The 16,114-nt window shown below is 47.0% G+C and overlaps 1 protein-coding gene across 4 annotated transcripts in view; it reads left to right on the forward strand.

Annotated features, from left to right (window-relative positions):
- The window catches only part of SLC9A3 (solute carrier family 9 member A3), a 1,201,500-nt gene that overhangs the window by 211,051 nt on the left and 974,335 nt on the right, over window positions 1-16,114 (forward strand). For all 4 annotated transcript variants that reach the window (XM_086965314.1, XM_086965316.1, XM_086965315.1 and 1 more), the window contains one exon: window positions 2,774-3,076. In XM_086965314.1, coding sequence (XP_086821440.1) covers window positions 2,774-3,076 — 303 coding nt within the window. The remainder of the gene's footprint in view (window positions 1-2,773; window positions 3,077-16,114) is intronic.

The raw sequence follows: 16,114 nt of genomic DNA on the forward strand, positions 1-16,114 counted from the left end.
TGATATGACCGTGCTCTTGGTCACAGATAAGGGACAGGAAGCTGAGAGTGAACCTCTCCCTGATCTCCTCTCCAGCAATCCCAAAGATGGGTCAGTGGATGGAGTAGTCTTATCAAACACTTTTAATGACCAAGAGCAGGCTGACTGCCGGCAAGTCCTAAGTCAGAATGCTGAGCTCTTCTCACTGACCCCTGGTCAGACTTGCTGGTGTACCCTTGATGTGGACACTTTCACAGCCTCCTTGTCAAAAACAAAATTTACAGGCAGTCTGACAATGTCAGAGACCGCATCCAAGCTGAAGCAGGCAATATGCTGCAACTGGGTGTCATTAAACCCTCAGAAAGCCCCTGGGCTACCCCAGCTGGCTTAGTCACCAAACCTCACTCCAAGGGTCAGAAAAAGAAATTATGTTTTATGTGGACTATATGGGCCTCAGGGCTGTGACAAAAACTGATGTATACCCAATCCCTAGAGCAGATGAACTAATTGACAGATTAGAGGCAGGCATATATCTCAGTACCTTTGATCTCATATCTGGATACTGGCAGAGGCATGAGTATCTGAGTGGGTTTGTGAGTGGGTGCTTGGGTGTATGAGTGGGTCCGTGAGTGAGTGAATGAGTCTATGAGTGGGTATGTGAGATGGTACATGAGTCTCTGAGTGGGTCTGCGAGAGGGTTCATGAGTGTCTGAGAGGGTCTGTGAATGGATGGATGAGTCTCTGAATAGGGGACAGAGTGAGTGCGTGAGTGGCTGAGTATTTCTTTGAGTGGATGTGTGAGTCTCTGAGTGGATCTGTGAGTTGGTGAGTGTGTCTGAGAGGGTCTTGAGTGAATATGTGAGTGGGTCTCTGGGTGGGTGCATGTGTATCTGGGTGTGTGAGTCTCTTGGTGGGTCTGTGAGTGGGTGCGTGAGTCTGAGTGCGTCTATGAATTGGTGTATGCATGTCTGAATGGGTCTGTGAGTGGGTGCATGAGTGTATGAGTAGGTCTGTGAGTAGGTGTGTATTTGAGGTCTGAGTGAGTTAATGAATGGGTTTGTAAGTGCTGGAGTGGTCTGTGAGTGGGTGTGTGAGTGTCTGAGTATATCTGTGAGTTGGTGTGTGCATCAGAATAGGTCTGTGAGTGGGTGTGTGAGTCTCTTAGTGAGTCTGTGAGTGTGTACATGAGTCTCTGAGTGGGTCTGTGAGTGGGTGCATGAGTCTCTGAGTGGGCCTGTGAGTAGGTGCATGAGTGTCTGTGAGTGGGTGTGAGAGTGTCTAATTGGGTCTATGAGTGGGTGTTTGAATCTCTGAGTAGGTTTGTGAGTGGATTCACGAGTCTCTGAGTCAGTCTGTGAGTGGGTGCACGAGTCTCTGAATGGGTCTGTGAGTGGGTGCATGAGTCTGAGTGGATCTGTGTGTGGGTGCATGAGTCTCTGAGTGGGTCATTGAGTGGTTGTGTGAGCATCTGAGAGGGTCTGTGAGTATGTATGTGAGTCTCTGAGTAGGTTTGTGGGTGGGTGCATGTGTATCTGGGTCTGTGAGTAGGTGTGTGAGTCTCTTTGTGGGTCTGTGAGTTGGTGCACGAGTCTCTGAGTAGGTCTATGAATTGGTGTATGCAATTCTGAGGGATCTGTGACATGGTGTGGGAGTGTCTGAGGAGGTCTGTGAGTATGTGTGTGTGTCTCTGAGTGAGTTCATGAGTGGATGCATGAGTGCTTGAGTGGGTCTGTGAGCTGGTGCATGAGTCTGAGTAGTTCTATGAGTGGATTCATAAGTCTCTAACTGGGTCTGTGAGTGTGTGTGTGTGTGAGTCTCTGAGTGGGTATGTGAGTGGGTGCATGAGTCTCTAGTCAGTCTATGAGTTTATGAGTATCCAAGTGGGTCTATGACTGGGTGTGTGAGTGGGTCTGTGAGTTGGTGCATGAGTATCTGAGTGGGTATATGAGTGGGTGCATGAGTGTCTGAGTGGGTCTGTGAGTGGGTATGGTAGTGTCTGAGTCAGTCTTTGAGTGGGTGTGTCTCTTAGTGGGTGAGTGAGGGGGTGTTTGAGCTTCCTATTGGGTGTGTGAGCAGATGCATGAGTGCCTGAGTGGGTCTGTGAGTGGGTGCATGACCCCTGAGTCGGCTGAGCGGGTGCATGAGTATCTCATTTGGTCTAAGGGGGTTCATGAATCTCTGAGTGGGTCTATGAGTGGGTGGGTGAGTCTCTCAGTGTGTCTGTGAGTAGATGCATGAGTGTCTGAGTGGTCTGTGAGTGGGTATATGAGTGTCAAAGTGTTCTCCACCTACATGTGAAAAGTTACTAGTAGTAACTTTACACATGTGAATGCAGTTTTAGATGTCTCAACCCCCTGAACTGAGGGGGTGCACTTTAGTAAGTCTACATTTAGGTGTACATCTGTGGTCCAAAATGATGACTACAACAAAAGTATAGATTTACACCTGGATGCAGAAATCGATTTACATGTGAATACATTTACTCATATAAATGTACCTTTGTGAATAAGCCCAAATGAACACAAACCTCTCAAACTACTCCAGAACTATACATTTGTTTACTAAGATTTCTCAGTTTTAAACAATGACACAACAAGGAGGCGAACTGTATTACCATATCAACAAATGGAGAAAAAAAACATTACAGTGCTTCATTTAAGTTTTACAGAAATTAGCACTTACGTGCACCAGCCTTCACTGAAAACAGCTCCTGCAGAATTATTAACAATCTGACAAAATTAAATATAAGGAGTTTGCTTTCTGATTATTTTAACTGTTTTTGTCTCCTTTACAGTATTCCACTTATCCCACAAAGTCACATCGGTCGTTCCAGAAAGTGCTCTGCTCATCGTGCTTGGCATTCTCCTTGGTGGCATTGTTTGGGCAGCGGACCACATCGCCTCCTTCACTTTAACACCTACTGTATTTTTCTTTTACCTTCTGCCACCCATTGTGTTAGATGCTGGATATTTCATGCCAAACAGATTGTTTTTTGGAAACCTTGGCACAATACTTCTATATGCAGTGGTTGGAACAGTATGGAATGCTGCTACAACAGGCTTGTCTCTCTATGGAGTTTACTTGACAGGAGCAATGGGTAAGAAAACATTCTTCATGTTATCATTTATTGCAATGAGTACTATTTTAAGTTTGCATTTATGTATAACATAAGTGAGGCATTTCATATTTAGGCCTAGATTTAGGAAAAAAGCCTCATAATGCACTGTAACATCTAAAGTTGCTGTATTGTGTGATAGTGAGACAGCAGAACAGCGCCATATCTACGAAGATATGGCACTATTTTCCTCTCTCCTTGTACTAGAGCGCTTTAGGCTGCCATGCACCAGCAAACACACCCTTGCACTACAGTGCAAGAGTGTGTGCATTCTATGACAAATAGTTTTTATACTGAAAGGGGATCATTCCAGTACCCAAACTATCCTTTAACACTTCTCCTGCTTTGGATGTGTGCTGTACAATGCAGAGTGCATACACAGAAGGGCAAAAGATGAGAACTTAAAATATTTCTCTTCCCTACTACTGCCTCAAGGAGGCATAAGATTTTGGCACAAATCCATGTCTATGAATGTTTGTAGAAAGGCATTTGCATCAGAACCCATCGGTGGCTGCATGGGGATGCATTTGTACCACCCATGGAATGCCACTTTGAATCAAGGTAACACAAAGTAGTGCATAGGACAATTGTGCGTTACTTTGAGGAACTATAGAATGCAAATACTGATTTACTTTGGATAGTAAATCCCAGCATAACACTTTGCTTAGGATTTGCATTAGAAAAGTAATGCAAACCCAGAACAAAGCATTAGTAAATCATGGCCTTAATGTGCTGCTTTCTGTTTGGTGTTCCAGGGAGGCCAGACTTCCACAGTCGTAAAGGGTTAATAATCATCTTTGTAGGAGGGAAATCAGCATCGTTGGCATTTTAGGTGTAAACCTGAAGGGCCACCTTCATGCAATGACCAGTGGACATGATGAGCATGGTGGCGTTTTAAGGAAAATAAACAAATACAGAAACAGCCCCTCTCCCAAACAGGGGTCCTAAACTTCCCCCTACCCTCCAAACATTCCCTTGCACACCGCTTTCCATCGTTTACAGTGTACAAAGGTTCATGACCCAGTTCAGGGTGGCCTGGCAAAGTACATCTTATAAGCCCCATGTGCCTACTACTGCTCTCAAAAGTAGTAGTTTGGTCTATGCAGTGGTGTCCCTGGTGGTGAGACAGAGAACTCTTAAGTATCTGGGGCGTGTGAGTTCTCTGTATTCTTGTTAAAGAAAATCGATACATGGCCCCCATGCTATGTCAAATGAAGCCTCTTTTGACTCTAGTGTTGCTGAATCCCTATCCAGCCCCAGTAGGTTCGAAAGACGATGTAGCCATGCCCCATAATCTGAAACTGTATCTCTGCCACACAGTGCAAAAATAGCCTGCCTGGCCTAGGCTGGGGCAAGGCCATCGCTCTTCCTCAGGGCAAGCGTAGTGGAAATGTAAATGCACTGGGTAGTCCCGATAGGATGTAAGCTGGGAAAGGGGCGGTTTCTGTGGGAAATATTGTGTTGATGCTCCTGAGTACTGCTGACCAATAAGGCAGACGCTTTAGGCAGTTCCATAGGAGATGTGTAAGGATGCTGGGCGATTTGTAGCCCCTCCAGCACCCTAGGGATTTATTTGGGTACCAAATATGGATCCAAGCAGGCATATAGTACTAGTAATGTGTTACCTCAATCATGGCTTTCCTTCTCGCAGCAGTGGTTGCAGTCACGTATGTGCGGTAAAACATATACCCCCATTCCTTGTCTGTTTGTGGGTGTTCTAACTCTTTCTCCCATCTCTTTTGGGCAGCTGCACGCAAATATGGTGTCTCTTTTAGTAGTAGTTTGTAGAGGTTCAAGAATTAATGTTTGACATCAGATTTGGTTATCATCCAATTCTCAAAGGTAGTTAGTGGTTGGGCTGCTGGCTCTTTTATCTCAGATTTTGTCGCCCAGTGGAGTATATGCATGTAGTGCAGATTTTCCTCCCTGGCAGGCTGTAGTCCCTCTGTAATTTTTCAGAGGACTGTGAACCATGCTGATCGTAAAGGTCCCCTAAACGCTTGCAGTTCATGAGCTGCCAGGCCAGGAGGTCACTGCCATCCCTGGCTGACGGAAACTCTGGTTGCCTCATATAGGAGTCATTGGGTAGAGTATGGATTTCAGGCCCAGTGAGAGGGCTGCATCGTCCCTGGCCATCATATTGGTCTGCATCACTTGGGAGCTATATGCTCCCATGATATGTGGCTTTTGGGCAGTCAGGGAGTCTTCCACACATGAATTCCAAGCAATGATTGGTCCATAAAGCACCATTGCTTCTCAGAGGTCTTGTGATGCCATTCTACCAAGTAGTGCAGTTGGGTAGCTCTATAGATGTTTTTGAGGGAGGGAATCCCCAGGCCTCACTCAGATGTGGGGACATATGGTTTAAGCTTCGGCATATGGGCTTTCTTTCCCTTCCAGATGAACCTTTCTATGAACTGTGGTATTACAGAGAGAATACCCGGGGTGATTGTAGGGGGAGCACACCTGCATGGTATATAATATTTTCGATAGTAGGGTCATCTTCAGCACCACTATGTGGCCTAAGTATTAAAGTTCCCCAATCTGCCAATTTCGGAAATCCCTACAAGCTGCCTGCAGCAGGTCAGAGTAGTTGTACTTTTGGTCAAAAGGGGGGTGGGACTGTAGAACACGTCCCAGCGTCGTTACCTCTAGGCATCATGGTCGATGTGGTAAATGTAAATGTAAATGTATTTGAGCTTATATAGCGCACAGCTACCCGCAGTGGGTGTCCCGGCGCTTGCTTAGGGAACCCGTCCTGGTATTCCCCTGTGAGATAGCCCCGGCAGGGTATCCACAAGGTGAAAGCCAGGCATCCCGCCGTGAGGGGCCGTTGTGGAGATTAAGCAAGCTATTGCCCAGAGTCGCAGAGTGTGAACCCGTGAGTCGAGAAGGCACCGGAGCGAGAATTATCGAGTCCGTGGAATTTTTAGCCCAAGACCCGCCGAGGCGGGGAATTGAACCCTGGTCCAGGGCCGATCTCAGCTTCCGGGTCTGCCGCCTCTAACCCCTGAGCCACACTTCTCCACGAAGTCTTGCACTGTTCAAAATTATTAAAGTTCTTGGTTTATTACCATTATCAAAGCGTTTCCCTAGACACGTGTTTCTTGATTCCTCAGTCATCAGTAGGGAAAGTTATAACAGGTTGCTGGACATGCTGCCGCTATATTCTCAGGCATTATTCCTCTCTTGGCACACAGGCACTCCCGAGCTCGTCAGCTCCAGCGGCTTGAGGGAGTCATTTAAACAGTCAAAAGGGGGTGGGAGCGCACACTGTAGAACACGTCCCAGCGTCGTTACCTCTAGGCATCATGGTCGATGTAGTACGAAGTCTTGCACTGTTCAAAATTATTAAAGTTCTTGCTTTATTACCATTATCAAACCGTATCCCTAGACAAGTGTTTCTTGATTCCTCAGTCATCAGTAGGGAAAGTTATAACAGGTTGCTGGACATGCTGCCGCTATATTCTCAGACATTTTTCCTCTCTCGCCCCACACAGGCACTCCCGAGCTCGTCATCTCCAGCGGCTCGAGGTAGCCATTTAAACAGTCAAAAGGGGGGTGGGAGCGCACACTGTAGAACACGTCCCAGCGTCGTTACCTCTAGGCATCATGGTCAATGTAGTATGAAGTCTTGCACTGTTCAAAATTATTAAAGTTCTTGGTTTATTACCATTATCAAAGCGTATCCCTAGACACGTGTTCCTTGATTCCTCAGTCATCAGTAGGGAAAGTTATAACAGGTTGCTGGACATGCTGCTGCTATATTCTCAGGCATTGTTCCTCTCTTGGCACACAGGCACTCCCGAGCTCGTCAGCTCCAGGGGCTCGAGGGAGCCATTTAAACAGTCAAAAGGGGGGTGGGAGCGCACACTGTAGAACACGTCCCTGCGTCGTTACCTTTAGGCATCATGGTCGATGTAGTACGAAGTCTTGCACTGTTCAAAATTATTAAAGTTCTTGGTTTATTACCATTATCAAAGCGTATCCCTAGACATGTGTTTCTTGATTCCTCAGTCATCAGTAGGGAAAGTTATAACAGGTTGCTGGACATGCTGCCGCTATATTATCAGGCATTATTCCCCGCTCGGCACACAGGCACTGCCGAGCTCGTCAGCTCCAGCGGCTCGAGGGAGCCATTTAAACAGTCAAAAGGGAGGTGGGAGCGCACACTGTAGAACACGTCCCAGCGTCGTTACCTCTAGGCATCATGGTCGATGAAGTACGAAGTCTTGCACTGTTCAAAATTATTAAAGTTCTTGGTTTATTACCATTATCAAAGTGTATCCCTAGACACGTGTTTCTTGATTTCTCAGTCATCAGTAGGGAAAGTTATAACAGGTTGCTGGACATGCTGCCGCTATATTCTCAGGCATTATTCCTCTCGGCAAGCTGGGCTGAAGACGGCTGGAATGCCAGAAACCGGTCCTCGGAGGCTTGTTTCCGGTCCAGGGAAGACATGGCTTGGCAGTTCGGGCTGGACTGTTCCCATGAGGCACAGGGTCAGACTGATTTGCATATGGCCATGTCTGAACTGGGGTGGTAGAGTGGGCTAAAGAACGGTGATGGATTAAACCCAGATCTTTTGACTGGGTGTGAGTGTTTGATTGATTCAGATGCTCCGTCCATCACCACCCCCTTTTGTACCGCTTTTGGCCGCCATAAGTGTGGCAGGGTATGCTCAGACGTGAGTCCCTAGCCCACTTTGCCACTGGATTCAAGCAAGCCGGGCTGAAGACGGTTGAAATACCAGAAACCTGTCCTCGGAGGCTTGTTTCCGGTCCAGGGAAGACATGGCTTGGCAGTTCGGGCTGGACTGTTCCCATGAGGCACAGGGTCAGACTGATTTGCATATGGCCATGTCTGATTTGGGGTGGCAGAGTGGGCTAAAGAACGGTGATGGGTTAAACCCAGATCTTTTGACTGGGTGTGAGTGTTTGATTGATTCAGATGCTCCGTCCATCACCACCCCCTTTTGTACCGCTTTTGGCCGCCATAAGTGTGGCAGGGTAGGCTCAGACGTGAATCCCTCGCTCACTTTGCCACTGGATTCAAGCAAGCCGGGCTGAAGACGGCTGGAATGTCAGAAACCGGTCCTCGGAGGCTTGTTTCCGGTCCTGGAAAGACATGGCTTGGCAGTACGGGCTGGACTGTTCCCATGAGGCACAGGGTCAGACTGATTTGCATATGGCCATGTCTGAACTGGGGTGGCAGAGTGGGCTAAAGAACGGTGATGGATTAAACCCAGATCTTTTGACTGGGTGTGAGTGTTTGATTGATTCAGATGCTCCGTCCATCAGCCCCCTTTTGTACCACTATTCTAGTGGGGTCCAAACAACCCTTATGGTGATGGTTATAAAGTCAACCTTATAGACCAGCTATCCTAGTGGTACCATGGACAAAGCAATCTTAGGCTAAAACTTCAGAGAGCATGTGAAGCCAGCTGTTTTACCATATTCAGGGCCAGATGTAGGTAATCCCAGATTACCGATTCTGAAATACCGAATCATACCGATTCGGTATTTAAGAACAGGCAAATGGGATGTAGGTAATTTTTCCTAAAAAATTACAGAATCAGTAAGTTTCGGTAATTACCGAATCGGTATTTACCGATTCGGTAATTGCCATTCATTCCTATGGGCCTGGAGGCCCATAGGAATGAATGTCAATTACCATATCGGTAAATACCGATTCGGTAATTGGGGGAAACATTGAAGGGTGGCAGGGTGTCACTGACATCCTGTTGCACCCCTCAATTGTGCATGGGTGCACATGTTGCAGACATACATGCCCTCGGGGCATGTATGTCTGCAACATGGCACTGTTGGAAAAGCAAAATAAATGCTTTTTCAAAGGTTTTCATTATTTACCACCAACTTCTAGTTGGTGGTAAATAACGAATCCTTAACTGAGGAATGCACTAACTTGAGTGCTTCCTACATCCTGGATTCGGTAATTTACCGAATCGGTATGTTAAGAATTCGGTATTTTACCGAATCCTTAAATTACCAATTCGGTAAAATACTGAAATCTTAAAAAATGCCACCCACGTCTCAAAAACCCAATATCGGTCGGTAACGGCCGAAATTCGGTAATTTACGCCGTTACCAACCGGTATAGGGCCACCTACATCTGGCTCTCAATCCCTTGAATACCAAATAAAAGGATACCACACAAGGTATATATCAAATATATATGTATTTATTACTAACACAACCCCTCTGCACTCTTTATGAGGTCAGAGTTCGAGATACAGCACAATTTACTCAATAAGTATACTATAAGTTGCACAAATACAATTCTGCCCTAGGGGCCTCACGAACCATATACTAAATAAGTGGTATAAGAACCACTCCAGGAAAGGTGAATAGGCCTAGGGCCTAGGAAATCGCTGGGGCTACGCTGAACAACCAAGAGATTGGAAGTAGGAGGCCCACCGGAAGCGTGTGCAGTGTCTAAACACACACGCAGGTTACCATGGAGTTTCAATGGGAATGTAGAGTTACGAATTAGTAGATTTTGGACACTTTCGGATGGACTATGGGAAAACCCTGTTGAACTAGGACACTTGGATAGTTAATACCCACGGGAGCACCGGAGTACTCGAGTTACCTTACCCAAGGAAGCCCGGTGCATAGGTGTTCTTTCGTGTCGGGTTTCGTCGCTGTTTCCTATGGAGATCTGCAAGAAAGTGCTGCAGGCGACCAGGAGAAAAGTGTCCGGGTGGATCCAAGGGTGGATCGGAGTCGAGAAGAACCTGAAAGCAGAGGGGACAGAATCTGGATCACAAGCCACTGATCAGTAAGGGACCAGGAAGAAACCAGGCGATGTTGAGATGCAATCAGGTGAAGAGGTGAAGCTTGTCTCTGCATCCACGAGGACCAGGGGGTAGCGACGATAACCAGGAGCTGGAGTCGAGCTGTAAAACAATGGATCTAGCTGTTGGCGGTGTCGGTATCCGGATTGGACCCAACAAACCTTGGCGAATGCAATCCACGCAGAATAAGAAGATTGGCTTCAGTTCAGACCAGCAAGGTCTGGGGAGCTTCTCCTTCGCAGGGAAGCTGGAGCAAGCGCGGATCAACCAGGCAAGTGGTGTAGTTTTACAAAGATGTTTTCAGAGGGCTTACTAGCCAATGGGCTAGCAACCACAAAGATGCATTGAGCTGAAATGCAGGCGCAGGCTCCACGCGGCCCTCGTGGAGTGTGGAGGGCTGAGCTTCAGTGCAAATGCTGCTCGGGTCTGGGGCTTCTCAAACCCCAATGCAAAACTTCGAGGGTACCTCAGAAGCTGCACAGGTAGCAAAAAGCAGGTAGTCCAGGATGTCCGGTCCCACATCGCTCGTGTCCGCCACGGGTCTCAGCTTTGCTGTGGATATGGGTCGGAGTCAGAGAAGTCTAGAAGTCCAGTTCCTGCGTCGCTAAGTCTTCGGGTTCCAGCGGGAGCATCGACAAAGCAAACCAGCAAGTTACTGTTGGTGCCTGTTTGCACAGGGTGGCCACTCCTTGACCACAAGGGAGATTTCTTTAGTCTTCCAGTCGATATGGAACATCGAAGGTCCAAGACTTTTATTTCGGAGTTTCTTTCCAGGAAAAATCTAAAGTCTCTAGACACAGCTCCTAACTTTATACTAAACGAAGGGGCTGGATTACCTGCTAGGTCCCTCCTATGGTTGGAGCCTGGGAAGGGGGTGGTTACACCCCTTTCCCTTTGTCCAGTTTCGCACCAGAGATGGGGCTGGAGTGCCCCAGCAACTGGTTTGAACCGGGCTATGCTTGGAGCACCTTGTGTGCCCCAGGCAGTGTCTCATTTTGCAGCACTCCCTGCCCCAGTACACTAAAATCCTGTCTGGGGAGGTGCTAGCACCTCCCAAGGCAGGAAACCTATTGTCCAGGCCTCCCCTGCTGGAGTTTCGTCCGGCAGCAGGAGGTCAGACTCGTGTCTGTGGCAGCAGCATCCATTTTGTGATGCTGAGGTCCTGTTTAACTTTAACTGGGTAAAGCAGTAACTACATGTCTTCTCCCTCTAGAAGGGTGGAATGCTACCCCCGCCGCCAGAACTGGCGGGGGGGTGTAGTATTCCAAAGTGTTTGACACCTTACACGGCATGTCTTGATAAAGCCAAACCAAAGTTAGCATTAACCGCGAGAGTTATAATGCACTTAAGAGTATATGGTATGGCTATATCATAGAAAAGCTATAAGGACATGGTTCGGAAATCTTCAGATGGGCTCAGCTCATGCTAGATCACCATCTCACATAAAACCAAGCACTCTGCCTCCAGGATTGTTAAGGCCTGCCATAGGAGTGACTTATAGGTACATATGTGTCTATATATAAGGTTAGATATAGGTATACTATATGTAAGCAAGGGGTTGCCCAAGCTGAGTGATCAGCCTGTTGTGTCAGTTTGGATGGCCAGCCAGGGGTGGCATAATTCATGCTGCAGCCCCTGGTAGGCCTTGGATGCACCTATGCCCTGGGTACCTATGGTACACTGTACAGGGGCTCACAAGGTGACCCAACCCCCAATTAGGTATGTACCTAACGTAGATGGAGTCCATTTTACAGAGAGAGCAGATAGCCTGGGGTCCTGAATAGCAGGATCCCAGGCCAACTAAGTCAATAACCAGCTAAACACTAGGCAAAATGTTGGGGTAACCATATAGTCAGATATCCACCTTCCTACACCCGCCATGTTTAGGCCTTTTCCCTGTCCATAGGCTTTGTAGCAACTATGTCAAGCCCCTGGTTGCCGAACTGCATCCCAAAATCACCTGTGTCGAGTCTGCCTCTTCCTTAACAGGCAAAAGGGGCCCTCAGGGCAACCCCAGGTCAGGCTGCTCCCAGACAAAGCCCCCAAAGTCACCACTGGGCCCGACTCATCCTCCAGGCTCCAGTAGAGTTTGAAGAAAGCTGCACAATCAACTCATATCATAATGACCAGTGACTCCTGCTTATAAGAACAACATTGAAGCTTTAAAATTGATCTCTTGCATTGCTTGGTAGCACATTTCCTAAGACAATTAGACAGCTTCCCAATCTTTCCTCTCTTCCTCTCTGATAAGCGTGGCTCAAATCCACCCGAGTGACTTACCACACTCACCTATAGTAACTCTGTAGGAAGTCAGCCGGACAGTGGAGAAGAATAAACAATAGTCTTTTATTAGGCCAAACATACTCATATGAGAGGGCCCTGTCCGACCTCACTCCTAGGAGTGCGAACGAGAGGACTGACTCTCTTCATCACAGCAGTACATTATAATGCAACACAGTACATTAGGGTACGCCCCTTCTGGAAAATTACTGAAACCCAGACAGAGGAACAATGTCCTCATACAGTAGGCATCTGCACCTGCAAGGGATACATCGCTATCTTTACTCAAGGCCGCGGAGCTAGGCTTCAGCGTCTCTGGGGCATGAGAACATTACTGATAAAGAGACTTGTTAGTTTCGGCCACAGTTAGCTGAGAAACGAAAACTGCTGTCTTAGTGAAATTCTCTATTCCTACGGAAAGGAAAGATGAGCGAGTGCGACTCGCAGGCTCAGGGAGATATACAAAATGGAGGCACACGGGCTAAGCTAAGGAACTAATATCATCACACATATAATTGAATAATAATGTCACAAGCAAGAGTAATGCGAACACGTGTATATATACGCATTTTATCAGTTAGTCACATGATGCTAACTCGCATATGGAAATAGGGATGGGTGAGGCATCGAAAAGTGAATTCTATCAGACCCTCCTTTTAGCATCATTGGCTAACCGCAGCCACGCATTTATTTGCCAAAAGGTAGCACCTTCACAACCATTCTAAGGGCAGGGCATCATATTTATTCAAAAACATCATCTGCAATAAACATCATCCAATGTGTATCAGGAAGTTCAGTAATGATAGAGGCAGTATATTGACCTGACACCTTCTTTCGTTGTCGCAAATTTGTAGCACACATTGAGCAACATGGGGGAAGACAGTATACACAGAGGCAACATGTCAGTAGTATGCTCACCACACCAACTAAACCCATCAATATTTTCCAACCCCAGGAGGAGAAAACACCCCAAAGCCACCCTTGTAAGGACCATGTCCCGTTATCCTGATGAAGTTCAGTCGCTAATCTATGGAGTTTCTGTACTGCTAAGTTAACAGTCGGAGCTGAGTCAGGAATATATACACAACAAGACGCCCCGATGACGCGACAGGCCCCGCCCCTATCTGCCAAGATGACGTCAAGCACCATCCTATTCTGAATCGTAAATAATCTCATAGCCTGAATCTCAACGGACATGTTAGTCGCAATGTCTGCTTCAGTAAGGACTACCTTCTCCATCACCCTGGACAGTCGTCGAATGGCCCTACTATTAAATATCGGACCCCAAAAAGGCAGAAGACCCTTAGAGAAATCAGTCCATTGTTGTAGAGAAGTGTCTGTCTGATCAACGTCATCTACCTGAAGTTCCCTCCTTTTACGCTGCTCTTGTGGACTGGGAAACCTACGATGAGTCTTGTGATAGTCGGAGGGTGCCACATATACGGGCGGAATCATATAAGCTAGGTAACATACCCCACCCCAACCTTCAGGCAACCATAAGTATCCATTATCTCCGCACACAAAATAAATGCTGGGGGGAGTAACCAAGGATGGACTGAGGGGCAAACGTATTGATGCTGTCACGTTACAAGAACTATTGCCGACCTTGATGGGGCCCCTACCCTCTATACAAAAGAATGGTGATGGACCCACTACAGCCAAGGGTATCAAAGACTTAACACTGCCATTTCCTTTTGGTGGGTGTCTGTAGGACAGGGAGGAATTCAGCTGTAAAAAACTTTCTCTAACTTTGTCAGTATCATTTGGAGTCAAAAACCGGCCCACTTTTTTCTCACACGTCTCTATAAATGTCTGATCAAAACGTCTGTCAGTATATAGCCGTCCAAGGGAAGAGGGGGGCATAGGGCGAACTCGCATTGTCATTGTCGATCCCCTATTTTGCAGTCGAGGAGTCAGAAAATCTGGCTGCTGAAAATATTTAACAAGACCTATGAGAGTATACCACCCCACACAACTATTCACAGGTGTCAAGGGAAGCGCTAAAAATCTATCCTTTTTGTAAGCAGCAGAAGGCAGAAGCCCACAGACCCAACAGTCAGTCATGTTCGTCGTGGCATGTGCATGGTACAAAGTCTTTATAAAAACATTTTCTTTGTAACCTCGTCTAAGCATTCGTTCACCATAATCCACAGTAACAATGTTATGTTCAGGAACAGCAGTAGGTGTGGGTGCAAACACATGAACGGGATAGGCTTTATCCAAGAAAAACAATATACCAAGAGCCACTAGGAAAGCAATGAGCACTATAATAAGAAGTACTATTTTTCCCTTCCGGGAAAGGGCCAACCAGGGGGAATCAGGCAAGGGTCTTGGAGGAGCCACAAAGGGCTGCTCCTCATCAGGAATGGGGCGGCCAAAAGGGTGCATGTTAAAATTGCAAAAATATATCAAAAAATGAGAAAAAGATACTCTAAAAAAATAGTCCCAGACAATCCTTAAAAACCGGCCAGAGGGGTTCTTCAACCCTGAAAAGGGATCTTCTCCCTGTGTCCTTCAAAGCCTCACAGGCAGGCTTTTACCGTCCATACCTTAATCCCACGTCACTTGACACACAGCAATTGAAACAGAGGAGCACTTAATCTGGGCCCCCCCACCACTCTATAGTCTCATAGAACACAATCTTCGGCTAAACACCAGGGCTCTTACAAGTCCATCCCTACCGCTAAATCTTCTTTTATATCAGAATCTCCGCTAAGCCCTTCTTCCAGTGTTTAGTCCAGTACTCTTTCACTTTTTTCGGGGCCGCAGATTATAGCGAGTGCTCCCTCGCACTTCGGGGTCAGTGAACAAAACAGGTGTATCTGTAGCATGAACTGAACTCTTTGACGCCTTTTCACTAGTAGCAACGGGAGTAACGGAGCTTGTTGGAGCACTTTGTTCTGCATGAGACTTTGCGTTCGTCTTTTCACCTTGCTCCTCTCCCCTCAGTGAAGCATCAGAGAAGGGAACATATCTGGGTAATTGCTCATGTTCCTCATCAGCAATGCCTTCTCTTACCCACTTGTCGTAGGGTAGCGGTAGCTGGACTTTCTTGACATGCGAGGCGTGCGTCCACGCCTTTCTGCCCTCCACTCGAAGTGCGGTGCGTGTCGTTAACAGGACAAGACGAGGTTCCGACCACCGAGGCTCCAGACAAGTCTTCCGCTGATATCTTGTGACGAGGACATAATCACCAGGTTGGATGTCGTGGCCCGGCCCCTCCGGCAATGGCTTCAGGGTGTCTGCCACCTGCTGATGAATAGAACGAAGATCTTTAGTCAAAGCATACAAGTAGTCTATCAACAGAGGATACTCTATCTCTGAAAAACATTTGGGTCTGGGTACTCCCCAAACGTTGGCCGGGCGGCCAAATATTACCTCGTAAGGGGAGACACCCGTTTTGGAATTAACTGTCACTCTGGTAGAAAGCAAGGCTAAAGGAAGGGCATCTGGCCAACAGAGTCCCGTACTCTCCTGTATTTTGGCCATCTTCAATTTCAATGTTCCATTAAATCTTTTCACAAGTCCCGCGGCCTGAGGGTGTTGGGCTGCGTGGAACTTTTGGGAAATCTGTAAGCCTTTACATATCTGTTTCATCAATTCAGCATTGAAGGACGTGCCATTATTACTCCAGATCACCCTAGGCAATCCAAAACGGGAAAAATACTCTTTAATCAACATTTTAGCAGTAGAAATGGCTGTACAATCTTTCGTTGGAAATGCCTCCACCCATCTGCTGAAAGCGCATACAACCACCAGGACGTATTTAAGATTATTAACCCTTTCCATTTCAATATAATCCATCTGAATCACCTCAAAAGGGAAAGAGGGGGGTGCAAAATTTCCCGCTGGGACAGGCGTTCCCTTTCCTGGATTGTGCCTCAAACATACCATACACCGCTGGACCAAGTGAGTCGCCACTT

This window comes from Lissotriton vulgaris, chromosome 4_1 (genome assembly GCF_964263255.1).
Source record: "Lissotriton vulgaris chromosome 4_1, aLisVul1.2, whole genome shotgun sequence".
Classification (NCBI taxonomy): domain Eukaryota; kingdom Metazoa; phylum Chordata; class Amphibia; order Caudata; family Salamandridae; genus Lissotriton; species Lissotriton vulgaris.